The following is a 26,623-nucleotide window of genomic DNA, read 5'->3' as shown; positions in this document are numbered from 1 at the left end:
GAGATAGTAAGCCTATAGCGATTCGAATGCTGAGGACTGATATGGGTTTAAAATATGTCTAAGGAGGTTTGAGCAGAGGTTCTCAGCCTTTAGCACACACTGCCAGCATCTCACTAGGAGATTTATAGACCTACGGGAACCTCGCTGGACGGGGTAGGGGGATGTGAGATTCTTATATCCAGGACCCCTCTTCTCGAGAATAACCATTTTAGAGATGTCCCTCCATGATGGCTCCCTAGCGAGTCAGTGTTGGATGGAATGACGGCCATGGCCTCCCCCAAACTATTAGGGTCCCAGGATGATAAAATGCTGTTACATGTTTTTCTAACAGTAACAAACCGATGGGCCAGCACTGTAAAACACAGACACAGGCTGGTTCATCTTGCGCCTGGTGTGTTTACTCATTTTTCCTTTACCCTCTGCCATCACCCAATACTCCGGGACCAGATCTCAGAGAGCCAGTTAGAGCGCCCAAATCCTTGGTGGTGAGATAACTTTGTCCACCTGTGGCTCTTCATTTTCAGTGGCATCTAGCTTAAACTTGCCGTCTCAAGACTTCCTCTCTGAGGAAGCTATGCCCTGTTTCTAAGGAGTTCTAAGGGGGGGGATGAGGGTGTCTGTGGCACAGCAGATCGCAGGCTAACTGGCAGCCCGTCTGTGGAAGAGTCTTGGCACTGAAGGCCCTCCATGGCCCGACCCCGACTCACCTTGCATCTATATCACCTACAACTTTATACACCCTGGCTCCAGCCGGGCCAGTCTCCTGCCTTACTGCCCCAGTTCCTGCCTCCCCGACATGTTGGATCCTCATCCCACTTTGCCTCTCCCTCCTTCCCCTGCTCCATTCAATGCATCCTTTTAGCCCCGACTCCTCCAGGTCTAAAGGACATATAAGCTCTTGGCCGTGGATGCTTCTCAACAGGAATGTGGTAGGAAAGAGTTTTACTCTTCATTCTTTTTTAAAACCGATTTTTACTGCATGCATTGATCTTTTCATTAAAATACTTTTAATTAACACATTATCGGAAGGAAAATAAAAATCCACCCCCAAAGCAGGACCGCCGTCCTGCTTCGGTAAGCGGACTGCAGGGTCCACACTGAGGATCCTCGCTGCCTGGGGGAGGTCCACACTGAGTGTCACCACCTTTGCTCAGCTCCGGGGTGGGGGGGGCCGTTAGAGGTCACTCTAGGACTCCCCCAGGGGCTGGTGCTGGAGGCTGGGTTGACTTGTGGTATAACCGAGGGGCACTTGGTGCGTGGGGCCCACCAGACTAGGACGCAAGAAACCAGAAACTTGGCCTTGGCTCTCTCACTCATCCGTCATGAAACCTCTTTGGGAATCAGCTCCTCGAAGGTAAAATAAAGGGACAGACTCGAGCTATGGGCTCAAATGTTTCAAACCATGTCTCAGTGGGGATTTCTCCCCCTCCTTCACACTCTTAACAGCCCGAAGAAGCAAGAAACAAACAAACAAACAAAAAACCCTGTTGGCCTTCCTTCCCGTGGTTTAGGTTCTGAACATGTCGATTTTCTCCACGTGCTTTTGAAAAGCAGAACACTGCTGCCTCCCAACCGGTCCAATGGACTAGAGGGTCCCCTTCTGCTCCAACAAAACTCCACTGAGCTTGTCTATATTTAACTTCTCATTTTCTTAAGATGTGCCTCCTTCAAAAAGCAGAATAAAGGGGGGAAAAAATCCCAGTTAGCTGGATTCCAGTTCATTGAGGGTTTACTGTACGAAGCCACGCTGGAGAGCCCTCCGGCCTTGTGAACATGCAGTCTGCAATCTGGACACCTTTTATTTAATTTCAAGAATTCCCTTTGCACGGCAAAAAGGGGTCTGAGGAAAGCAGAGCGGCACAGATGAGGGGAAGGCAGAAGCAGAGCGCGCACACACGTGCTCCCCGGCTGGGAGAGAAGTGGGACCGACGGCAGGAGCGGAAGTCATTCTTGACACAAACAAGGGTCCTGGGGTGTGCCACCCCACCCCAGCGCCTGGCCATGCAAGACGCAGAAATGGAGGCTGTGGCCCATCAGGACCACAGAGCAGATGTACTGACACGGGGAGTCCTCTGGGCGCCTCCCAAGGCGCCTGCAGGGTCTGGAGCAGAGAAGGGTCTGTGTCCATGTCCACGAGCGTGGTCGGTTAACAGACAGCACCAGTTGGGAGGCTCAGGGCAGGAGAGAGACTGAGGCTCTCAGACGCTAGCACCTACTGGCCCCGGCCCTCCTGGGAAGAGACTCACTTCCTCGATGGCTGCCCTTGCAGCAAGAGCCTCTCCCTCACCCCTGTGCCCTGGGAAACGAATAAATCATCAGGATGAGGTCTGAGCCAGGGTGCTAGCTGCCTCTGGAGGGCCAGGTCACTGCTGTGCAGTGGAAAGATGCTGCTGCACCAGGTAGAGGGATTGGAGGTGGGAGGGACAGGCTGGGGGCCGGGGGCCCTCCCTCTCGCCCAGCGGTGCCCACACAGGAAGAACCTTCTGGAAGCACAACCCCGGGCATTTTCTAGTCCGTCTATTCCCCATTCCCAGTAACCCCACGAGTTGGCCCCTGTTGCTTCTGATTATTTTTGGTGGGTCAGGGGAAAGAGAGAGGAGAGAGACCAGGCCAGAGAGGTCTCTCACGTGCCAGAGGTAGGCAGTGTGTGTGGTGGGGACACTGCGCTGGGGGCAGGGCTCTGGTCCCAGCCCTGCCACTCTCTTCTGTGTGATCTCGGGCAAACCATCTCACCTGTGTCTCACTTTCCTCAGCTATCAAGTCAGGAAAATCCTACCCCACGTACCTCAGAGGGATAGGCTAAGGGTGAAAATAGATAACGGATAGAAAACGTGTTTAAAAAAGTATAAAGCGCTATTCAAACGCGAGGCAGTCTTGTGACCACGGAGATCCATCCCTTAGCACGTCCCTCCTCTCACCGGGACACCTTCGCTTCCTTTTTTTAGGGTCTCTTAACTTTAGGACCTATTTCTTTATCTCAGAAGGGTTCCGAGACTCCCTGGTGGTTTCCCCTGATCACAATCTGTGACCCCAGAGGCCCAATGGGCACGCTAGGTGTCTGAGGGGGGGTGCCGGAAGAGGGACCTATCCGCTGTCCTTCCGGCACCTTCCCTGTGCCGGCCCCCTTGGTCCACCCTATGAGAAGAGCTGGGCTGTCCATTCAGGCCGGACAGGTCTAGGGGACCCCTGCCCCACACTCAGGGGACCCCGTCTGGAGTGCAATTCCTGTTCCCGATTTCCAGCAGGTGGCGGGTAGAGGGAGGGAAGGCGCCCCGAGAACCAAGGGCAGGATCGGATCGTGGGGCCTCAGGACGCCCCTGGGCTCGCCCCCGCCCCCTGCTCCTGCCGCCGGGCCCTTCCCTCCCCCGGCCCAGCCCTAGTCTCGCTCTGGCGGCGCCTGGAGGGGCCGCTGGGCGCCGAGGCCCGGTCCGCCGCCGCTGTGCACGCGCAGGTGGTCCTTGAGCGACTCCTTGTAGCGGAAGCTCTTGCCGCACTCGCCGCACGTGTAGGGCCGCTCGCCGGTGTGGATGCGCTGGTGCTTGAGCAGGTTCTGCTTGCGGATGAAGCTCTTGCCGCACAGCGCGCACTGGAAGGGCCGCTCGCCCGTGTGCAGCCGCTGGTGGTTCTGCAGGTGCTCCTTGCGGCTGTAGGTCTTCTCGCACTCGGAGCACTTGTAGGGCCGCTCGCCGCGGTGCGTCATCTGGTGGCGGATGAGGCCCGAGTGGCAGTTGAAGCTCTTCTCGCACTCGGCGCACTCGTACGGCCGCTCCTTGGTGTGGCTGCGGTGGTGGATGATGAGGCTCTTGCGCACACCGAAGCTCTTGCCGCACTCCGGGCACGAATAGGGCTTGCTGCGCGCGCCGTGCAGGAGGAGGCTCCGGCGGAGGCCGCCCGGGCAGCAGCTGCCGCAGCCCCCGCCGCCCCCGCCCGCGCCCGCGCCCCCCGCGGCCCCGCCGCCGCCCGCTTGGCCGCCCGCCTGCGCCCCGCCCGCGCCCCGCTCGCCGGGCAGCGCAGGGAAGCCGTCGTCCAGCAGCGCGCCCCCGCCGCGGCTCGGGGGGCCGCCCGAGTCCTCGGGGGGCGCCGGCAGCGGGGGCAGGCTCTGCGGGGCGGGCGGGGGCTGCGGCGGGGCCGGGGGCGGGTTCTTCACCATCAGCAGGCTGTCACCTGGGGGGGAGACACGAAGAAGCGACATGCTGACACTGCTCGGTCCAGGACTCACGCTGTCCCTGCAAGGGGGCCCCGGGCCTTAACTCGTTCCTCTGCGGCTTCCCGCGAGTCACAGGCTAGCCGGGCCTCAGCTTCTCTAAAGGATGAGGGGATTGAACAAGGCAAATGATCACGTTCCCTGTGCTAGAGAGTTCCCCAACCCTCGGAGCTGCACAGAGCCACCAGCTGGAGAGCACCTGAAGCGGGTCAGGCAGGTGGCATGCAGTTAGGATAGGAAACACCCCCAGATGCCGGGAGCCGGTGGGCGGAGGAGCGGTGCTCTGCGGAAGTCCCCTTGGAAGGCGGAATCGCCTGGAAATAATAAGACTTAATTGTATTCTGATGTTCAGTATTAATTTACCTACGGAGAATCTCCCGACTGGAGGGAGACAGTTTGCCAGAACCTATCCCAGGTGAAAAGCCCGTCTGAAGGCCTACAGGAGGGGAATGCATGGGGCCGGGCGCATAACCACCCTGCGATTTGCAGTTATGTCTCCACTAAGCAGGCAGCCTTCGGCCTTGTACAGCGGCGGGGTCAGCCGGGTTGATATGAGTCCCACCCTGGCGCCTGACCCCACCTGGCCGCAGACCACATGTGACTGGCGCTCTCCACATCCTCGTGTGGAAGTGGCTGCCCAGCCAGCCTCCCCAGGAAGCGCCTGTCTCGCTCCTGCAATGATGCCCTTTCCCGCATCCCTGAGTCTCCAGGGTGCATGGTTCCACACTACCTTGGGATCAGTGGGGCACAAAGCCCAGGCTCTGAGCATCGGAGCAGCAATCTTAGGCCCAGGACTCCGACTTCCAAGGCACTACTGGGTTTGCTGACTGTATTTAGGAGTCTTCCCTTTCCTTCACCCTCCATCACCTCCTTGATCCCCAGTTCACAGTCCTTTCTTCCTGCAGGAGCCCCCTCCCCGTGACATGTGTTCCTTACGTGACACTCCTAGACAGACTGGGCCCAGCCTGGCCCCCTCTATCCCAACCAACACTGACCAGGCAGAGACCCTCTATCCCAACCAACACTGACCAGGCAGAGAACCATTTCCATAGGACACTGGCCAGGGGCAGGGGCCACTGTAACTCTCCTAGCCTCGATCCAGGATGTCATGCCGTTGATCCTGCAGGTTTGGCTGTGGCCTCTGTCACAGCTGCACTGTGGGCCTTGCTTCTCCTTCTACCCGACTGGCTACTCTCACTCCTTCATGGGTGTTATTCCCAAGAGGACCCCCAAGGAAACCACATGCATGTAAACCTCCATCTCAGGGACTGTTTCCCAGGAAACCCAACCCCAAACAATCCTAATCCTACTCTGATCATTCTTCAAACTCAGACTGAGCACCAGACCACTTCTGTCCACTGCCTCCCTGTTCCCCCCCGCCCCCCGCCTCTGTTCTCCCTTCCTGACCCAGCTTAGCTCCTGTGCTCCCTCTGCCCCTCTCTCCTCTGTTGGGCTTGCCTGGGGGACCCCAATGCAGTGACAGCACTCAAGTAGCTGAAGGCTGCTGGAGAAGATCACACACCTCAGACCCTGGCATCCTACCCCATGACTCAGCATACCCCACTTTTCCACTCTCCATGGGGATTACATCACACCTTCTCCTCCAGCCTCTAACATGAGGACTTTAACTCCAGAACTCACTGGCCAGTAACTGATTCAGATACAAGCACGGGACCTTGTTCTGGCCGATGAGATGTGTTTGCTGGGAGGCTTCCGGGAAAGCGTCTCCTTGGAGACAGTGCAGGAAAAAAGACGGCCCTTCCTTTCCCTCTGGGTCTGGAGGTGATGCTTGGAACAGCTGTGGCCAGCTGGCTCCATCCACACCAAGGATGACCGAACAAGCAGTTGGAAAGAATCTGGGTCCTTGATAATATAGCTGCATCCTTGAACCAACCAAGGCTAAAACTGGACTACCTCTTAGTTACATAAGAGAATAAATGTCTTTTATTTTATTTTATTTTATTTTTGTGGTATGCGGACCTCTCACTGTTGTGGCCTCTCCCGTTGCGGAGCACAGGCTCCGGATGCGCAGGCTCCGCGGCCATGGCTCACGGGCCCAGCCGCTCCGCGGCATGTGGGATCTTCCCGGACCGGGGCACGAACCCGTGTCCCCTGCATCGGCAGGCAGACTCTCAACCACTGCGCCACCAGGGAAGCCCCGTTAATAAATGTCTATTCTTGAAAGCGGTCTGAATATTCAATCAATTGTACGTATGTAAAGAAACCCCAGTACAAACTCTGGACACAGAGGCTCTCCGGTGCGGCTCTCTGGTAGGCAGTACTGTCCCTCATCACTGTGCGGGGAGCATGACACTCCCAACTCCACAGGGAGTAGGTAACAGAAGCTTCATGCTTAGGACCCTCCCAGACCTGGTCCTGCGGCTCTCCCCTTTCGGCTGGTTCTGACTTGAATCTTCTTGCTCTAATAAAACTAATTGTAAGTATAGCACGTTCCTGAGTCCTGTGAGTTGTTCTAGGGAATTACTGCACCCGAGGCATTAATGGAGACCCCTGAGTTTGCAGCCAGCTGGTCAGAAGTGCAGGCGGTCTGGGGACCCTCGAACTTGCAGCTGCTGTGTGAGGTGAGAGCAGTCAGGTGGAGAACGAGGTGCTTCACCTGTGAAGTCTGGCCTAGTGCCAGGTAGTTGGTGTCAGAAGTCCTTGCAACCTGTAACTCCCCAATCAATCTAGCCCCAGGCTCTCCATCTTCAGACTCTTGACATTGCTACCTGGATGTCATCTCAAGTTGAACGGGTCCAGAGGAGAACACCTAATTTACACAGCTAACCTGCTGCTTTTCCAGGACTCACCATTTCAGCAAACAGCACCACCATTCACCCAGTGTTTCTGGATCAAAACCTAGGAGTCACTCTTGTCTCCTCATCCACCACAGACAATCCATCAGGTATATTTCCAACCATCACCTCTTGACCTGGTCTCTTGACCCACCACATTAGCTCCTACATGGTTTCCCTGCTTCTGGCTCTTTCTCCCCACCTGACTCCGGTCAATTCCCAAACTTACGTTTTAAAAATGTAAACCAGATCATGTCACCACTGTGTTTAAAACCCTCCCTTAGTCTCCTTTCATATTAGCATAAAATCCAGACGCTAACCTGGCCCATAGGTCATACGTGGTCAGACTCCTCCTTGTCTATTGCTCCAACGTCATTCCCCAGATGGCCTCCCTATGGCCTTCCCTCTTGTGGCCTTCCCTTCCCCAGCAGCCCCATGGTCAGCTCCTTCTCATGATCTGGACACACTCAAGTGCTTCCTCCTCTCCTGCCCCGACTCCCATCCTCCTGTTCTCCCTGAGTCGTCACCCTCAGAGCATTTACCACCCCGACTTGATCTTGTTTGCCTGCTTATGGTCCATCACCGTCCCACAGAGGGAAAGGCCCCTGGTCCTTCTTCACCACTTACTCCAAGTGCCTGTAGTACTGCATAGCATAGAGCAGGCACGAGGTAAATATTTGTTAAGTCACAGAGACTAAAAAAGGCTGGAATCACTGTTTTAACCAGTTTTAACCCAAGGCAGTACGTGGGAATTTCAGGAGGGTGCTTTCAAATCGTATCCTGTGATTTGCGAGTGTGTTTTGAGTACTGGCATCCGGGGAGGGCGGTCTGGCCCGAGGTTCCCCACTCTCTCCAGAAGCACCCGGTAGCCACTGAACTCCAAACCCCTATTCATACTTCCTGCTTCAGTGGAGCCCCATGCACATTACTTCTGAGGGAACCAGACTTTTTTTCTGTCTTACACTAACTGTCAGAGAGCAGAGAGTAATACCCACTCATTAATATATAAAGCCAGGAAGCCTCTTGACTAAAATGTAATGTCCAGTTAGGCTGCCGTCTGACTTTGAGTTAAGCAGGACACCAGGTCTTTCTCTCTTGTTTACGGCAGGGCCAGGGAAGGGGGCTGGCATGAACATGTATATATTACTGCGTTTTACTCTCTAGCCCTGCCCCCTCTCCCCTTCCAAGCCCCCTCCAGAAGACGACCACATGATGCCACGTCTTACCAAAAGTCCACCTGGTTGTCCTGGGCAACCACAGCACTAGGTGGGTTTTAAACCTCAAAGAAATCACAGGTGAGATACTAATTTCACATTCCAACATTAATGAGCGGAAGGCAGGTTCATTTTGGGAGAAAGACAAGAGGCTCTGATATGAGGCTCTAGTGACTGGGTGGGCAGGAGAAGCATTTCCAGACACCCCTCTCTCCCAATTCTGGGCATTTCTTCCCAAATGCAAAGTTTCTAAGGCCTCCCAGAGACAAAACAACACGGGGCAAACTGTTCTATGAGTCGCTCGGCGTATTTGAACTGGAGAAGGAAAGCGTGTTGGTAATTTGCAAAGCCTGTTGATTTCTGCACGCGTTTCTCACATTGTTTTCACAACCACGCAGGTCCCAGGAAAAGGCTCCTTGAAGCCCACACACTCTTAGCCAAGTTGAAGAAATCAGAAGGCAGCGCTGAGGGACAAAGATTTGGGCAGAGTTTCCTGGCACAATGTTTGATGATCTGGTACCCCTGCCTTCAGGGCCAGGGCTAGAAATGGTGGCCTGAGTGCTGCAGAGCATGGGTAGCATCCACCGCTATCACTTCTTCCTGCCCTCACAGGCAGTCCCCTGGATGTCCCTGTCACATCCCACCCCACCAGCAGGTTAGAAAGAGGACAACTGAAATTCTGTTTTAGACAAGGATGTGCACCGTTCCTCTGCCATCCCATGCCCATTCCTCCGGCCCCACTTGCTCTTCCAGAATGAACTAAGTTTGTCTCACAGAGAGTGAGATCCCCTCACCTGGGTTTTAAATGTCCCTTCAGATTCAGAAATAACCCGTGTCCTCAGCTCTGACATGGATTTCGAGCTCTTAGAGGGTGTCAGGCATGTGAGCAAGGAACATACGATTAATTGTCCCATCACCACCCCAATCACCCAGAGGACATTAAGCCAGCTGTTTCAGTGGTACTGGCCCTGGCAAGGAATGTGAGCCTGATGTTACGTGTTACCTAATCCACCAACACGTGACAAAGGTCCTCAGCCAGTAAGGGAGCTTCCAAAAAGACCCAAGAGACCCAAGTCAGGGGAGATATTTGGCCTCAGACTTGTCGGCAGAAAAAAATCCCCTCTTCCTATTTGAGCTTCAGGAGCTTCCCAGTTACTCTGGGGTGTCAGCTGCCTTGGGTGCTCTGGTGAGTGTCTCCTAGTGTGTGAGCCACCTGTTACCACCACCTGGGCCTCAGACACCACCGCCTCAGCTCGCTCCCAGCCTGCTCGCCTTTCCCTGTTGTTATGGGTTGAATTACATCCCCCCAAAAGATACATCAAAATCTGGACCCCGCAAGTACTTCAGAATGTGACCTTAATTGGAAATAGGATCTTTCCAGGGGTAGTTAAGATGAGGTCATACTGGAGGAGGGCAGGCCCCTGATCCAATGTGACTCGTGACCTTATAAGACACAGACCGTGTGAAGACAGAAGATTGGGGTGACACATCCACAGACCAAGGAACACCAAAGATCACCAACAAACACAGAAGCTAGGCGGAGGCAAGGCAGGGCTCCCCCACAGCTTTCAGAGGGAGCATGGCCGTGCCGACCCTTTGATTTCAGACTTCAGGCCTCCAGAACTATGAGAGAATAAATTTCTGCTGTTTTAAGCCACCCAGTTGGGTATTTTTGTTAAGACAGCCCTAGGAGACTAACATACCTGCCATCCTCCAGAAGGAAAGGGGACAGTGCTTTGATACAGGCCTTCGAAAGCCTGCCGTGACAGAACATCATCCTATAAGGGGCTAGGCTGGGTGAGCAACCATCCCTGTGGACAAAACACCCAGGGGCCCCGCTGGATGCACCACTCACCGGGGCCAGAATCCAATCCGAGCTCTCCTTCCATGGAGTCGCGAGGGCCCCACGGGTACGGCTGCTCCTCCTGCTTTATCCAGGACAAGATGTCGTGTGCGGAGATCAGAGACTCTGCTTGGGGAAAGAAGGCAGCCTTACAGCCTGTTCCTTTCCACCGAGCATCCCACCGCAAGTTCGAACACTGCCACGTGCAGAGGCCGCTGCTCTGCTCAGAGGGCGTGTGGCAGTTTGGGTATCCCTGTCCCCCCGCCTGCCAACAGCCTCCCCAGATGGGACCTCACTGGTGCTGCTGCCAGGGAGGAGGCTGTGTGGCGGCAGAGTCAGGACCGGAACCCAGGTCTTCTGGCTCTGTCCTCGGAGCCCCAGGGCCATCCGCGGGGCCAGGCCGGAGGGGAGCCTGGTCTCTGCTGGCCCACAGGACCAAGGGAGGAGAGGTCGGCCTTCCAGATCGGCCACGGCAGAAGCGGTGGACAAAGGTCATTAATAGGCACTGCAGTGGACACTGCCGCCTCTCTGTCGGGAGGGCGCTGCTTGCTCCTCTGCCCTGGACCCCTTCAACGTCCCCCCCTTGTGAAGTTGTAGAGTTGACAAACGACCCGGAATCCTAGATTTTACAGCTGCTTCTTTTCCTGGTGTGTGGGGATGCATGAGACTTTGGGGTCACAACCAGCAAACAAGATGACACTGGCCTCCTCCAGCTCTGTAAGCGTATGTGAACACACGTGCACACGCACAGTGCACACGCACACAAATGCACACGCACGCCCACATGCACACGCACATGGGGCCTGGGCGGGCAGAGCTTCCCTATTGTTCTTTTATGCTTCCCTTTATGCCTGGACTCTCCCCAGAAGTTTCCTGGGAGACATCTAACTACTATTCACTCAAGGAAGATTCCAGGAAATGTAAATTACTTTCTTTCTGTCACAGAAATATATACAACTTTTAAAAGGCTTTTAAATTATATTTCAGAAATCAGTGAAGTCATTTTAGTATCAGTTCACTGACAGTACAAATTATCAGTGTGATGATTAGAGAAATCCTCCCCACTTTTCTCATAGTTTTATGCCAAAATGTGTACAAAGTTGCCACCTGAGGAACACACTGTAGTTTATTCCCTCAGTCTTTCACTGGACTTTGACCAAAGTGACTCAATCAGATTGATTTTCTGGCAGTTACAAAAGTCATCCTCCCCGTGCTCCGACGGCGTGCTCACCTGAGTTGGGGTCCGTTGGAATGTCCCTCTCCGCCAACTCCTGCTGAGCCCACACGCACGGCGGGTCTTCCTGTTTGATCCGGGACAGGAGGTCTTGGGCAGAAGCTGGTGAGTCTGCTTGTGGGAACAGAGCAGCAAAGGTGTCGGGGACACGGAAACGCCCGCAAGGCGGTGCTTTAAGTCTCTCGTGTCAGGCAATTAGTTCTTTCCCCTAAACATCAGCAGTAGTTTTTCTAGTTAATTAAAGCTTTAGGTCAGCTTGGCCTCAGTTGCTGGAGCTTTTGCCGCAAATAAGTGGATACTACAGGGGGTGACCTAACAATGATGTCATCGAGAGAGCTTTCCTGTCCTTCAGGAACTTAACTCCTTCAACCGAGGTTCACGCCTGAGGCCTGAGCAACACTGTGGAAGGAGGTCTTCCTCCTGCAGGGACCATCCAGGAAAATGACACCTTCCAGGAAGCCTTTTATCTTAACCATCTTTTTTTTTTTTTTTTGCGGTACGCGGGCCTCTCACTGTTGTGGCCTCTCCCGTTGCGGAGCACAGGCTCCGGACGCACAGGCCCAGCGGCCATGGCTCACGGGCCCAGCCGCTCCGCGGCATGTGGGATCTTCCCGGAGCGGGGCACGAACCCGTGTCCCCTGAATCGGCAGGCAGACTCTCAACCACTGCACCACCAGGGAAGCCCTATCTTAACCATCTTAGTGGGATTTTTCTAAGATGTATCCTGCACGTTCTTTCCTCTGCAGAGTCTATTAAACCTCATTTACCCTTTATTGCCTTCTTATCTCTTAAAGATCCCTTTGAAGCTCTGTGATGCTCTCTGAGGAATGGACCGGATGAATTGGGAAGCGGCTTTCCTCTGCTTGGGGGCTGCTATCACTTACCTATGAGTGTGAGGCTTTGACTGAGGGATAACTTGTGGATAAGTAAAGAGCTACCGCGTGTTAATATATCCTTTGATGGTTAATTTTATGTGTCAACTTGCCTAGACCACAGTACCCAGATACTGGGCCAAACGTTATTCTCGATGTTTCTGTGTTGTTTTTTTGTTTTGAGGAGTTCAACAAGACCTTGAGTAAAGTGGACTGCCTTCCATCATGTGGGTGGGCCCCGTCCCACCACCTGACAGCCTTAATGGCAAAAGACTGACATCCCGAGGAAAAGGGAATCCTGCCGGCAGACTGCCCCAGAGGTCCAGTTGGCAGAGGCCAGCTCCTTAAATTCAATCACTCAATCAATATCTCTCTACACACATGCGCACACACACACGCACGCATGCACACACCCTGTTGACTGTTTGGAGAACTCTGACTAATAAATACATATCTTCTCTAACAGAGATCTCACGGACAAAGTCCAGCCGGAATGCCATCGCAGAGGAGCTATCCAGACCACCCGACAGGACTGCGGCCGTGCGGGGCCTGACACAGAGCCAGCAGCCCTAAGTGCTTGGTTAAAACAACGAAAGCTCTTCCCACCAGTCGGGAGCAGGTCTCACGGACCCACAGATTCCCCCACCCACGGGACCTGTAAAACGCCTCACACTCAGTACTTCTGCAGATACTACTTTCCAAAGGAAGAAAGGAATAGTTAAAAACTGGTATTACAAAGAAGAGAAAACAGAACGGCTAAGCCCAGACGTGCTGGCAACTCGTCCACGTCGTGTGCCGGGTCTGTGGCTTGTGGGAAACCCCGTCTCTCCATCCATCCCGGACCCACAATCTTCCGTTTTCAGCTCAGGCCTCTGGCCTGGCACACACGTCAGACGACGCTGGGCGCCTGCAGACCACGTTGGACCTTTCCTCTGCCACCCGGCTTGGGCGGCCAGTCAGCCCACTCACCGGTAATGGACTCCGTGGGGATGGCTCTTTCCTCCAGGCCCCGCTGACCCCGGGCGCACAGGGCCTCCTCCCGCTTCACCTGAGAGGGCGCGTCCTGTGCAGGCACCAGGGGCTCTGCTCCTGGGGACAGAGAATCACATCGTTTGGTGCCGTTTTCATGAATGATGGTCAGCTGGACGTTCCCGGGGTCAGGAGCACGGCTGACAGCACTGGCCAGGGAAGAGCACAGGGGTCTTGGGTTTCTCTGGGCAACTACGGGGAACCCCCAGGAGAAGGACCTGGGAGCAGAGAGGCGATGGACGTTCAGGACAAGGGGGTAGGCCAAGCCACAAAATGAGGTGTGGTAAGGCTGGGAGAGGGTTCCAGAAACAGCCCACGCTGGGTGGGTGCCAATCAGGACAGGCCATAGGTCTCCCTCCGTGTGGGAGACATTCGTCCTTGTTCTGCACACCAGTCAGGAAGAGTGGGCCAGACAGACACACACAGACACACACACACACACACACACGAAGTTAGACTGGGCAAAGGGAAGCAACCCCGTCCCATTCCTGGATGGATAACGCACAGCATCCTTTTGCATAAAAGACAGCAACATATCTTCCACGCAGACCCCATGACGTGACCACAGGGGCATGCTCCTCTTATGAGGGTCTGTGGTGTGATGTATAACACTAGCCCCAGCAGGAGCCAGCAGGAGAGAGACTACATGAGGAAGTGGAAGACACGGATCCTGGTTTCACCTCTGCCCCCAGCCCAGAGGATGAGTCACTCGCCCTCTGTGGCTCTCAGTCTGCTCGGTCCATCCATAAAAAGGCCACAGTGGTCCCTGTTCTATCTGGCACAGGGATGGATGATAACTCAGTGAAATGGCTGAGGTTACATTGCTTTACTGTGAAAGGTCACCACAGCTGCTGACCTCAAACATTTGTGGTACCTGAGACGGGGAGGAGCCATTTAGACGAAATGTCCAGAACAGGCAAATCCATAGCAACCAGGGGCTGGGGGGGCATAGAGAACAGGAGTGACTGCTCATGGGTGCGGGGTTCCCTGTGATGAAAATGTTCTGGAATTAGATAGTGATGACGGCTGTACAATTTGGTGAACTGAATGATACACTTCAAAAGTGAATTTACAGCATGTGAATTATATCTCAATAAAGAGAGCAGAATGGGGGGAGGGGGCTGCCTTGAGCTACCTTCTAGGGAAGTTTCGGTGAATACGCCCTCCACTGAAAAGGGAGGGAGGGCAGAGGGTGCCAACGGGTGAAGGTTCCTGGGATAAGGCAGAGAATACAGTTCAAGGACCAGATGTCACCTGGCCCAACAGTGCTCCGGAGAGCTGAGGTCCCGAGAAGCCTCGCACCTCCCATCACCAGGTGTGACGTTCTCGGGGAACTGGATCCTCAGAACGTAAGATCTCCCCTGAATGAGGAGAAAGCCTTGGAGGCTAAGGCTGCCTGTGATGGGGCGTCTGTGAGAACGGGGTGAGGCTACTGAAGAAGACAGCCAGGCACGAAGCAGTCGGCCACGCACCCCACATGCACCACGCAGAGCCCCCTCTGCCCACCTCCCTAGGCTGGAGCTGCACTCAGGTCAAGGGCCCCCATCAGGCCTGGGAGGCTGCAAGGCACCCCCCCCTCTGCTTTCTCTTCTCTCCAGCTTACCTGGGCACCTCGAGCTACACGGTTCTGACCCAAAAGACAAACATCTGTGGTGCGCTTTCTGGCCCTGACACTCTTCCTGTAGGTGACCGCCAAATTTCAAGGGCAGCAGAACTGGCCCCACGAACAACTCAGGAGAAGCCCGCCTGGAATTCATGCAGGGATGGCGGTGCTTCTCTCCCACCCTGCCCCGGACCTAGGGCTGTCTTTGGCTGCCATCACCTGTGTCTGGATCCATCAGGATTTCTCTCTCTTCTGGGTCACGCTGCTCCCACACGCAAGGCTCTTCCCGGGGCTCGGCCTGGGGTGGAGCATCTGGCTTGGACACTGGACCTTCCGAGTCTGGAATGAGGTGGAAGGGAAGGAAGAGCTGAGTGAAGCTGATCAATGGGCCCCGATCAAGGGCGATGTGGAGCTCTCCCCTCCCCCACCCCACCCCAGCGGTCCTCTAGGTGGTGGCCGTTATGTGAGTACGTCAGGTCATCTCTCACGAGGAACTATGAAAACAAGTCAATAGATTCTCCAGTTTCTGGTGCGGAAACAGCTGGTCTCTGAAAGCCAGCAGCAGAGCGACTGCGGCTTATCCAAGGCTGCTGGGAGTCCGCGCGCAGTGATGCTATTTGACTGGAATTCCACTATGGCAGCACCACAGTGTTCCTTCCTGCAGTGACAGGCCCTGTTGTCACGGTCCACTCTGTTACAAATCATTCTAACTTCCTAGCAGGCAGGCAAATCGTTTCTTGAGGTTCCGTGAGGTATAAACATGAAACACCTTGCCCAGGGGTGGTGCACCATGGGTCGAGAAGCATCTCACTCCCCACTCCCGAGGTGCCCGCCACAGGGGAGGGAAGGCGCCCTTACCCAGGGACATCAGGGTTTTGTAGTTCTCCTTAACCAGGTTGTTGTAAAGCTCCTTCTGCCATTCATCCAGGTTCTTCCACTCGTCCTCAGAGAAGTACACAGCAATGTCTACAAACGTCACCGGAACCTGGGCCAACAAGAGTTTTAGTCTGGAACCTCCTGCTCGCTCCTCCCCGCCACCAACTCCTCATCAGGGGCACTGGGCCCGCTCCATCCACAGCCCCCGTCCTCCCCATCCCGCCCGGCCCATTTCAGTGGAGTCAGTCCACTCTGTTCCTGATCCTCCTGCGCCTCCAGTAACAATGATGGTCACCACTACCTTTTAAAAATTAAGCATTTAGGGCTTCCCTGGTGGCGCAGTGGTTGAGAGTCCGCCTGCCGATGCAGGGGACGCGGGTTCGTGCCCCGGTCCGGGAAGATCCCACATGCCGCAGAGCGGCTGGGCCCGTGAGCCATGGCCGCTGAGCCTGCGCGTCCGGAGCCTGTGCTCCGCAACAGGAGAGGCCACGACAGTGAGAGGCCCGCGTACCGCAAAAAAAAAAAAAAAAATTAAGCATTTAACCACATCCTTTGTAATTTCACTTTTAGGTAAACTGGGTACCTGAAGGTAAAGCTTTTGGCATTCAGGGTGACAGAGATGCAGCAGGTTCCTGGAGTGCGTATCAGCGAGCCAAGTACGATAAAACCCTGTTACAGAACCTGTACTTCAGTCAGGTCACCCCTAGGTACACAGCCACGTTTTTGTCACTAAAACTTGCCCGTGCTAAGGCTCCGGAATCTTGATCTGTTTCGTGCACTGCTATATCCCAAGCATCTAGAAGCATGTAGTTTGGAGTCAATAAATATTTGCTGAATGTGTTGAATAGCTGTTGCCAACACTAGGAAGGTCCCACTGTGGCCCAAGTCATCCAGCATCCAATGTCAGTCACGTGGTGTTCAAGGTCATCTAATCTGCTCCATAAAGCGGTTGTTTCAGGTCGACAAGGATTCTCGTCTGTACTCATTTCAGGCACTCACCATCATGGCCTCATCTCGGACAGAACTGTTCAAGATGGTTTCACTTCCAAGACTTCACTATCTGACCTTCACTTCTCTGACCACATAGCCTTACCTCCTACCACTTTCCCATCCCTGCTGGACCAGCCTCTCCCTCTCGCTCTGAAATCCAAGCCCTCGGTTCTCCCCAAGGCCCTAACCCTAGTCCGTCCGTCTTTGTACCTGACACATGGCACCTTTGTGTGAATAAAAAAAGCAGCACTCTTGGTGTCAGGCCTGCTGCTGCACTGCTTGGTAAGTGGGCAGTGCTCGCACACAGATGATAAATGCCAGCCCTGGCATCAGGTGCTCCTCACCCTAAGGGCGACTGGGCAGGTGCCATGTGCAGACCTGTATGTCACCCACTGACTGACTCCCATCTTTAGAAACGGAACTAGAACTCCTAATTCCCTGGACCTTCCACCAGACTTCGGCAAATCCCCAACCTGGGAAAACGGATACAGGCCACTTTCTTCATTTTAATTCTCTGCTCTAGATAAAAGTCACAAAATTCTGCAGGTGACAACCACCACACACTCAGGCCTCCTGGCCCCAGCCTGCTTCGGAAGCCTTCTGGTGATGTTGCTGGCGTCTCCCTGTGTTCCCCGGGGGGCTGCTTTCGCACTTTTCCCTCTCCCCGGCGCTCCCCGGGCCTTCTGCCATCTCCTCCGGTCTCCCCTTGATGGCAGGTCGCTGGTGGCAAACTCCCGTCTCTGCCCTCCTTCTCGCCAAGCCAGCACCCCCGCCCCCCGCGTGTGCCCTTCATTTCTCCTCCTCCTGCCTGTGAAACTCAACCCAAACCACCTTTTCCCTTTGGCATTCTCCGTCTCTCCGTCTCCCCCGGTTCCGCCTTCAGGACCCCCAGCCCGAGAGGAGCCCCACTCCCCTCTGCCACCACAAATGAGTCTACTCTTCCCTTTCACTTGACACACCCCGAGACACACGTTCTGTGCTCTCCTCCCAATCCAGGCATCCTTAACCCCCGAAATCTATGAGCATCCCCTATTCTCTGAAACCACATCCTGAGAGGTCATCAGCCTCCTGCTGTGAGCTTTCACCCCTTCAGACCTCTCTGAAAGGTCAGACCACCTTCCTGGAATTTCCTCCCGCTTGGTCTCCACGACCACGCTGCCTCCTGCCCACCCGGTTCACGTCTTCTGTACCTGCTCTGTCTTCTTCCCCCCGGGACCAGGGTTCTGCCCTCACCCTGCCCTGTTTCCTCACTTTCCCCTCGGCAGTTTCATTCTTTTCACAGGTTCAGTGGTTACCTCTTTGCAGATGACACTCTTCAGTGTTCCTTCCTCCCTTCAAAGTTCACATTTCAATAGCCTTCTGAGTGGCTTCATTTATTCATCTGGGTTTTTTTAAGATTTGTTGTTTTGATATGGACCATTTTTTTAAAGTCTTCATTAAATTTGTTACAATATTGCTTCTGTTTTATGTTTTGTTTTCTTGGCCGCGAGGCATGTGGGATCTTAGCTCCCTGACCAGGGATCGAACCCGCACCCCCTGCATTGGAAGGTGAAGTCTTAACCACTGGACCGCCAGGGAAGTCCCTATTCATCTTTTAAGTACCTCAAGCTAAATGTATCCAAAACCAAGTTTGTTGTCTTTTCCCACACACCAGCTCCTCTGCCCACCCCTTCACCAGTCAAAACTCCAGAATCATAGTCCCACAGTTGGAAGTAGACAGCACTCTGCAAAAACCTCACTCTGCTAGGATGCAGCAGAACTCTGAGACATGGGCCAAGATTGCAGGGAACCTACAGCCTAGCCAGACAGGAAAGAATATCCATGAACAATTAACCAATTAATAGAACCCACGAGGCACAGAGACGCTGAGACAACAGCCTTAACTGTGAATCTGACAAAGAGAATCAAGGCCAAGAGTCTACAGTGAATTAAAACCATTGCCAGCAACAGTAATTAACATTCTCATGGTGCTTTATGGTTACGGAGGTTTTAAAATATGTCTGCAAATTCTTTGACAATCCCTTCAAAAAATAAATCCAATTCTCCTCCTCTTGAGTGCAGGATTGAGTGACTTGTTCCTAACAAATAAAGAAAGAAGTGACGGTGTACAATTTCTAAGACTGGGTCATAAAAGACATTGTAGCTTCCATCCTGGTCTCTCTTTCTGGATCACTCACTCTAGGGGAAGACAGCTGCCATGTTGTGAGAATGCTCAAGCAGCCCTGTGGGGCAGGTCCAAGTGGTGAGGAACTAGCTAAGGCTTCCTGCCAACACAGGCGAGTGAGCATACTGGAAGCCGATCCTCCAGCCTCAGTCAAGCCTTCAGATGACTGTAGCCCCAGTCATCAGCTTGACTATAACTTCATGAGACTCTGAGCCAGAACCACTCAGCTAAGCGGCTCCTGAATTCTTAACCCACGAAAATTGCAAAATGATAAATAATAATTTTTTTAGGCTGCTAAGGGTTGGGGTCATTTGTTACATGGCGATAGAGAACTACTACAATGAGCTACATAGTGTGGTCCCATCAACGAAATCAGTTAATCCTCCCAACTCCACGAAGTAGGCATATTATCATCTTCATGTTACAGATGAGAACACTGAAGCTCAGAGAGACCACCTGGGAATTTACTTACTAAATTACTTACTTATATTTCACTTCTTTCCAAACAGGAACTGAGGAGGCTCAGAGACAACACAAAACACAGCTGACCTGCGGTAGGAAAACTGGCACGTGGCAAAGCCAAGATTCAAACCCGAGCCTTCTAATTCTGGACCCCACAACCATTCCATTCTTCCGCGAGGGTATGTGTCAACTCAAGACCCCCAACGCCTGGCCCAACACACAGAACGCACAGCAGGGCCGAGACGCAGCACCGAGTTAAAGCAGAGCGCAGACAAGGGCAAAGGGCAGCGTGGGAGGAGATGCCACCTATGCTGCACAGCAATATGTTATATAAGCCAAACTCTACAGAAACGAGCCCCTGGGGGCTGCAGTAGTGGGGGTGGCTTAGGGAGGAACCAAAGCCACTGTTAGAACTCAGCTCTGCGTGGCCTCAATGGATCACTGTCCAGCACCTCCTCCGGCAAAGCCACTGGGTCGGCTACCAGACACAAAGACTAAGAAGGCCCAGTCCCTTACGTGGAAGCGTGAGCCCTCCAGCTGGAGAGTCATTCGGCAAACATTTTTTGCTATAAGCCAGGTACTGTTGTAGGCACGGAGACACTGCAGTGAACCAAGCAGAGGGAAACCAACCAAGAGACAAAAAAAAAAGTATTTAAGAAGCCTGATGTCATAAGTGCTTTGGAGGAAATGAGAGCGGGGACCGAGGAAAGAGTGAGCTGGGCCTGGGTGGCCAGGGACAGCGAGCCAGGAACAGCTGAGCAGAACCCCTAATGGGAGCGACGGGGCGGGGGCCCTTCAGTGGAGGAAAGTCCTTGCCATGGGACCATGGGGAGCAACGAGTGGGCAAGACGGGGTGAGGGGGAAATGAGGTCGGATGGGTGGGCCAGAGGGAAGGGGCCATTGACGAAATGGGGGCTTTTATGCTGAATAAGGTGGGGAGCCGTTTGGGGGGTTTTAAGCAGAGGTGTAATGTGACTGATTTGTATTTTTTCTTCCTCCTTATTGGGGGTACGGGGGCAGGGAAGAAAGCTACGAATATTTATTTTTTAGCCTCGCCGTGCAGTATGTGGGATTTTAGTTCCCCGACCAGGGATTAAACCCATGGCTCCTGAAGTGGAAGTGCAGAGTCTTAACCACTGGACTGGACTGCCAGGGAAGTCATGACTGATGGATATTTTTAAAGAATCACTCTGGCTGCTCTGCTGAGAACAGACTGTATGGGGGCGGGGCCCAGGATGGAGACAAGAGGACCAGGGAGGAAGCCACAGCTTCAACAGATGAAGGCGGGAGCCGTGGAGGTGGGGAGGAGTGGCCGGGCTGTGCATATGTTTTGAAGAAAAATCAGATGGTATTTACTAATATAGCGGAAGTTGGGTGTGAGAAAGAAAGGAGAGAAAGATGACCCTAAGGCTTGTGGCCTGAGCAGCTGGAAGGATGCTCTTGTCTTCGACGGAGAGGAGGGCGACTTTGAGTAGAACAGGGGTTCAGGCAGACATCGGGGGTTCAGTTGGGTCGAGTTAAATCTAAGAGATTTACTGACATCCTGACGGAGATGCTGAATTAACAGGTAGGAACGTGACTCTGCATTCAAGGAGGAAGTCTGGGCCGGATACAGAGACAGAGCGGGAGGGAAAGACCGCCTTTGAGAGTTGACAGCGTCTCAAACGCTGAGCCTGGACGAAATCATGAGCGAGGGAGTGTAGAGAGTGAGCAGAAGGTCAGGACGGAGCCCTGGACCCCTCCAAACGCTAGAAGTCAGGAAAAGGAGGGGAAAGCAGCAAAGAAGGCTGAGAAGGAGCAGGTAGTGCTGCAGGAAAAGAACCAAGGGGGTGCGGGGATCCTGGAAGGCATGCGAACAGGTGTTTCAAGGAGGGAGGGGTCTCCTGCGTGAAATGCAGCTGACAGGGCAGGGAGACGAAGACGGAGGCTTTAATACCATGGCTTTAACAACCCTTGGCTTTAATACCATGGATGTCATTAGAGCCTTGGCAAGACCACTAGGATGGAGAAGCGGCAGCAAAAGCCTCAACCACGTGGGTTCCAGGGAGAATCATCCAGTCACCAATTTGCTGGAAGACTGAGAACAGAGGAACATGTTAGATGTAGACCCCAGAGGATGCAACAGCAGAATCCAGAGAGTGAGAAATTCCACAGGACAGATGGCCTAGTTTCTTCCACAGATAAACTACAAGGAAAAATGAGAGAGATGGAGGAGGAACTTACAGACTGAAGAGACTTAAGAGACACAGGAATCACAGTGTGTGGACTTATTTGAGTTCTGATTCAGGCAAACTAACAGAAAAAATAGATAATATTTTTGGAAGAAGTGAACATCTGAACACTGACTGGATATTGGAGTAGGTTGAGATCTTTGTTATGCTAGTGATAATCTTGAGATTATTACTTTAAAAAAAGAGTCCTTACCTTTTAGAGCTACCTACTGAAATATTTACAATTAAAACGCCTGCTGTCTGAGATGTGCTTCAAAATAAAATGGGAGGGGGATGTGGGTAGGGAGTTAGACGAAACAAGACTGTCCAAGAGCTGATCACTGCAGAAGCTGGACAATGGATTCGTGAGGGTTCATCACACGATTCGATCTACTTTTGTCTAGGTTTGAATTTTCTATAATAAAAAGGTTAAAAAAGGGAGAGAGAGACAATGAAGAAAGAATCGGAGACGGCAAGTAAAGACCGCTGTAAAGAGGAGCAGAGAAATGAGGCGCCACTGGAGGCCGTTTTTTTTATTACAGAGACGGGCGACGCTGCAGGCGGGGATGAGCTAGTGGAGAGGGAGGAGGTGACGAGGCAGGGGACAAAGGGCAGATGCTGCGTGACTTCCTGGAGCAAGTGAAGGGGTGGGGTGCAAGCCCACGGTAACAGGAAGGCAGAGTACACGCAGCCGCACGTGGAGTCTCCGGAGGGTGACCCCATCTTCTCAGGGGCGTGCTGACCGAGCCCGCAGGCTTGATGAGCCGGGGACAGCAGGAGAGAAAACGGAACAGGAAACGGAGCGTGAATTCTGAACTGTGAGGAGGGCCCACCGGAGGGCGGTGGTCATGACTCAAGTGACTCTGGGTGGCGTGGTCTGGGTCAGTCTCCAACCATTCAGAGGAGCAGACACAAAGACAACCAATGACAAAGGGTCATTTGCAGGTGCCAAGGGGGAAACCCAAGCATGAGGAGCTGTCGGAATCTGCGGACGCCCAGACACCTGGGGGCGGGGGGGACTGGGAACAGTGAGGGCAAAGGCTCACAGGCAGGGCCTGCGGGCTCCGTGGGGCCTGGGTGGAGGCCAGCCTTGCTGCGGTGGAACATTCCAGACGAAGTGGTTAGAGTGGAGGCAGGCTTTGGGAAGAAGACACTGAAGTCAGGCAACAGGGAGCCAGAGACGCTTGTGAGAAGGCCTGACAAAAAGAGCGTTGTCCACGTGGGCTGGTCCTCTCCGTCATCCCTGCCCCTGGGGACCGCCACTTACCTTGGGGACCTCGCCCTTGCTGCCCGGGGGCAGCCGCAGGACCCAGAAGTTCCTGTTCCTCAGCAGGTTCTCCATGTTCTCCAGCCGCCTCTGCAGCAGCCCGTACTCCTGCAGCAGGGTCCCCAGCACCGCCCACTTGCCCTCCATGTGGTTCCCGAACTCCACGGCCGTCTTCTCGCAGTCGGCCAGCTTCTTCTCGGCCGTCCCCGTCCGGCCCTCCAGGTTTAGCAGCTGGCTGGCCTGGGCATCCACCTTCCTCTCCACAGCCTGGATGGCGGCCACCACGGTCCAGAGGGAGATCTCTGCCGTGGGCAGCTGGGGCTCTCTCATCATGCGGTCGGGGAAGACGGGTGCCCTATCTGGGAAGGGTGGGAACTGAAAAGGCATTGGTCGCCGGGCGTCCATGTCCCATTCCTGAGCCTGTGCGAGAAGGGAGAAAGCGACAGCGGGGATGAGACCCTGTGTGAGGAGGCAGGGTGGCCTGAGAGCAGGGGACAAGTCATCCAATGCTGCAGAGTCTCGCTCTCCTGCCAAGCCCCTGCCTCTCAGGCTACGGTGTTCCTTAACATGCCAGCAAGAGCTCGGGCAGCCACCCACCCAATCTTCCCACTTCCCACCTGCAGGAGTCAAGCTGGCCACTAGTTTGCCACCCCACCTTGACCCTTGAGAGGTCAAGGCTGTGGACCCCTGCCTAAAATGTCACGAACCACTTCCCTTGGCGAGCCCATCTGTTTCCTTCATGGGCTAGACTTAATGATGAACTCTAGAGCTGCCCAGTGTTTGCTGTTTCAAAGTAAAAACTTTCATGTCAGTCAACTGCCCCTAATCTTCCCAGCCATCTCTAAGCAGGTTAGGGCAAGAATGATTATCTCTCTCTGCTTTAAAGATGATGAAATAGAGCCACAGAGAAGTGGCCGGTCATTCCACAGCACCTCGCTGCACTGTCAACTGGAGTAGTTCTAGGTGCTGCAGGTGACAAAAAACACAGTTCAGGTAACTGGGCTGCCAGCCTTTCCAGCAGGGCCGTGGCCAAGGGAGACACCGGGAGCCCGAGCAAGAGGGCAGACGAGCAGCTGTGTCTCCTTATGTAAGTACGTATTCATACTTTCCAAAATAAAAGTGGGTTTGCCAAAAAATGTCATTCACCGAGGAGAGGAGGAGGGGACACCTCTAAGAGGAAGAGGAGACTTCCCAGCACCCCCTGCTTCCCAGGGGGGAGGGGTACCTGATGGTCCCGGACCTCAGGTACTCGCCCAGCTCTGGGTCCTTACCCTGGAGGCTGAGGTCCCCTGGGTGCAAGTTAGGAGCTGAGCCCTATGACCAAGAGTGGGGTGGTGACTGTGCACTGGTGACCTGGGAACTGGCCCCATACCATACCAGCTACCCAGGGCTTACTGGACAGCAGGGCTGAAATGGCCTCTCCTTGCCACATGGGACAGGAGAAGGTGTCATTTTCTGTTCTCTCCGTTGCTGCTGAAGAGGCCCTCAGGCTGGGCGAAGTGGAGACCTGTTACTTAGAGGTGAGCTGGGCAGGTAGGGACAGGCATGCTCACTGCCCTCTCTAACTCAGAGCAGCTGTGACAGCCACGGAGGAGCATCACCCAGCTTCCAGGGAATCACTCCTGACATGGGAGAAAGGGCAGCAGGACCTGGGCCCCAGACCCTGCTCCATAAGGGGCAGTAATATTTCCAGCAAAGCCATGTACTGGGGCTCATTCAGGCATCATTCCAGCCTGGCCTACAGAAGGGGGCAAGGGCTGATGGTGGAAGTTCAGAGAGTCCACTGGGCCCAGTTTACTTTTTGCAGGTGTTGGGGAAGAAAAATTTTCCTTCCACCCTTCTAGGTTCTTCGGCTGGTCTAATAGGCGAATTGACATAAGACAGATTAACATGAGAAAAACGAAGTTTAAAAACCTGTATACCGGGGCTTCCCTGGTGGTGCAGTGGATAAGAATCCACCTGCCAATGCAGGGGAAACGGGTTCGAGCCCTGGTCCAGGAAGGTCCCACATGCCGCGGAGCAACTAAGCCCATGTGCCACAACTACTGAACCTGCGCTCTAGAGCCCTCGAGCCACAACTCCTGAAGCCAATGCGCCTAGAGCCCGTGCTCCGCAACAAGAGAAGCCACCGCAATGAGAAGCCTGCACACCTCAACGAAGAGTAGCCCTCGCTCGCCACAACCAGAGGAAGCCCGCGTGCAGCAATGAAGACCCAACGCAGCCAAAATAACTAAATAAAATCAAACAAACAAAAACAAGTATACCTCCTGTATACCTGGGAGAGACCCAGAAAACTGAGTTACTCGCCAGAATGGCCCAGGCCACTACCTTAAATACCATCTTCAGCTAAAGACAGAAGATGATGTTGGGGGGTGGAGGAATCAGTCACAGGAGGTGACCAGGAAAAGAACAGGACACAAGGGTATACGGGTTTATGCAGATGTAAGTCCTTGCCTTCTCCACTGGTAAGAGTTCTCAGAGACATTGAGTCATGCTCCTCTTCCTGGTAGAGCGACGGAGATTTCTCTTTTACAGAGGGAACTCCTACTTGGTTTTCAGAGCTTCTCCCGTGCCTGCAGCTTCTCTAAAATAACCATCTTAAAATAATCCTTATGCCAAAGAGGCATATTTTGGGGTGGCAAATTCTGCTTCCCTACACAGGTTTGGAGACCTAAAGCTGAAAAATGATCAAACAGGACACGGCAACTCCTGGCCGACTTGTCAGAACCCGGCTGGCTGAGAACCAGGCCAGGGACAGAGGAGGCTCCGCGGGGTCCAGCCCAGGGTCAGCGCCCACACTCTCCTCCGGGCAAAGCTATCCAGGCCTCTCTCAGCATCACGTCCTCGTGTTTTACACACCGCTCTGGAGCTCTGACTCCGGAACTGAGATCCTTATGGACCTTTACGAAATGACTGGTGCCTATTCTCAACCCCAGAGGCGCTGATTTAACCGGTCTGGACGAGGCTTGGGCGTCAGGAGTCTTAAGCTGCTCAGGTGCTTCTAATGTGCAACCAAGTTTGCCCACCGCTGGAAGGAGGGCAGAATCACCTCTCAGCGGCCCCTTTCCTCCGTCACAGCCGGTGCCGGGGAAAGGTGAATCGCTCGTTATGCTCGGTGAAAGATGGCCATACAACGTTTAAAACATCTTTTCATCACAGTGGCCGCAGTGTGACCTGATGAGGTACCCTGCGCGCCCACGTCGCCGGCCCGGCGCGAGTGCGGCCGGCAAGCCCCTCGGCGAGCCCGGGCCGGGGTGGGTGACGCGGTCACGGCCCCGCCAGGGCCCGGGGACCACGCGTTCCGGGCCCCCCGCCCCGCGGGGCCTCCCCGGGCGCCGGCTCTGGGCCCTGCCGGCACGCGGCCTCGGGCGCCCTCCGCTCCGGGGCGCGGGCGGGGCCTGCGAGGGCGCCGGGCCGGGCCTGCCGCGCGGGCCCCCGGCGCCCCGGCCCACCCAGCCTCCGTCCCCACCCCGCGCGGCCCGGGCCCCCAGCCGCCCGGCGCCCACTGCCCGGCGCCCCGCCCCGCCCCCACGGCAGGCGGGCGGCCATGGCGCCGGCGGGGGTGCACCCACCTGCATGGGCGGCATTCCCTCGGCCATTTCCCCGCGCAGCGCCGGCTCCTGGTGGCAGACCTCCTCCGGGGGCAGAGCCTGCGCCCAGCTCCAGCTCCCGCTGTCCAGCCCCAGGCCCTGGATGCCCAGCTGCTGAGGCTGCGGCCGTGTTGACACAAACTGCATCCTGGGAGCGCTGTTCCCCGCTCGGGCCGGCCAGGGAGAAGGAGAACGTTTTCCAGGCACCTTCCCCCTCGCCGGGGCCGGACAGCTCCATCTACAGCCCGTAGGAGCAAACAGTCCCCTTCG

General features: G+C 54.6%; 1 protein-coding gene across 1 annotated transcript; it reads right to left on the bottom strand.

The window, feature by feature from the left end:
* Positions 1-990: 990 nt before the first annotated feature.
* Positions 991-26,623, bottom strand: ZNF282 (zinc finger protein 282). The gene is made up of 8 exons (XM_060108370.1): positions 26,336-26,623; positions 22,764-23,183; positions 15,653-15,779; positions 15,014-15,133; positions 13,132-13,251; positions 11,288-11,401; positions 10,069-10,182; positions 991-4,164 (listed from the first exon to the last, which is right to left on the bottom strand). Exons 1-8 carry the CDS (start codon positions 26,498-26,500, stop codon positions 3,377-3,379), a joined length of 1,968 nt encoding a protein of 655 aa, XP_059964353.1. The 5' UTR covers positions 26,501-26,623; the 3' UTR covers positions 991-3,376.

Source organism: Mesoplodon densirostris, chromosome 9 (assembly GCF_025265405.1).
Source record: "Mesoplodon densirostris isolate mMesDen1 chromosome 9, mMesDen1 primary haplotype, whole genome shotgun sequence".
Classification (NCBI taxonomy): domain Eukaryota; kingdom Metazoa; phylum Chordata; class Mammalia; order Artiodactyla; family Ziphiidae; genus Mesoplodon; species Mesoplodon densirostris.
Note: the sequence above shows the minus strand (reverse complement) of the source record. Positions and strands in the feature narration are given on the sequence as shown.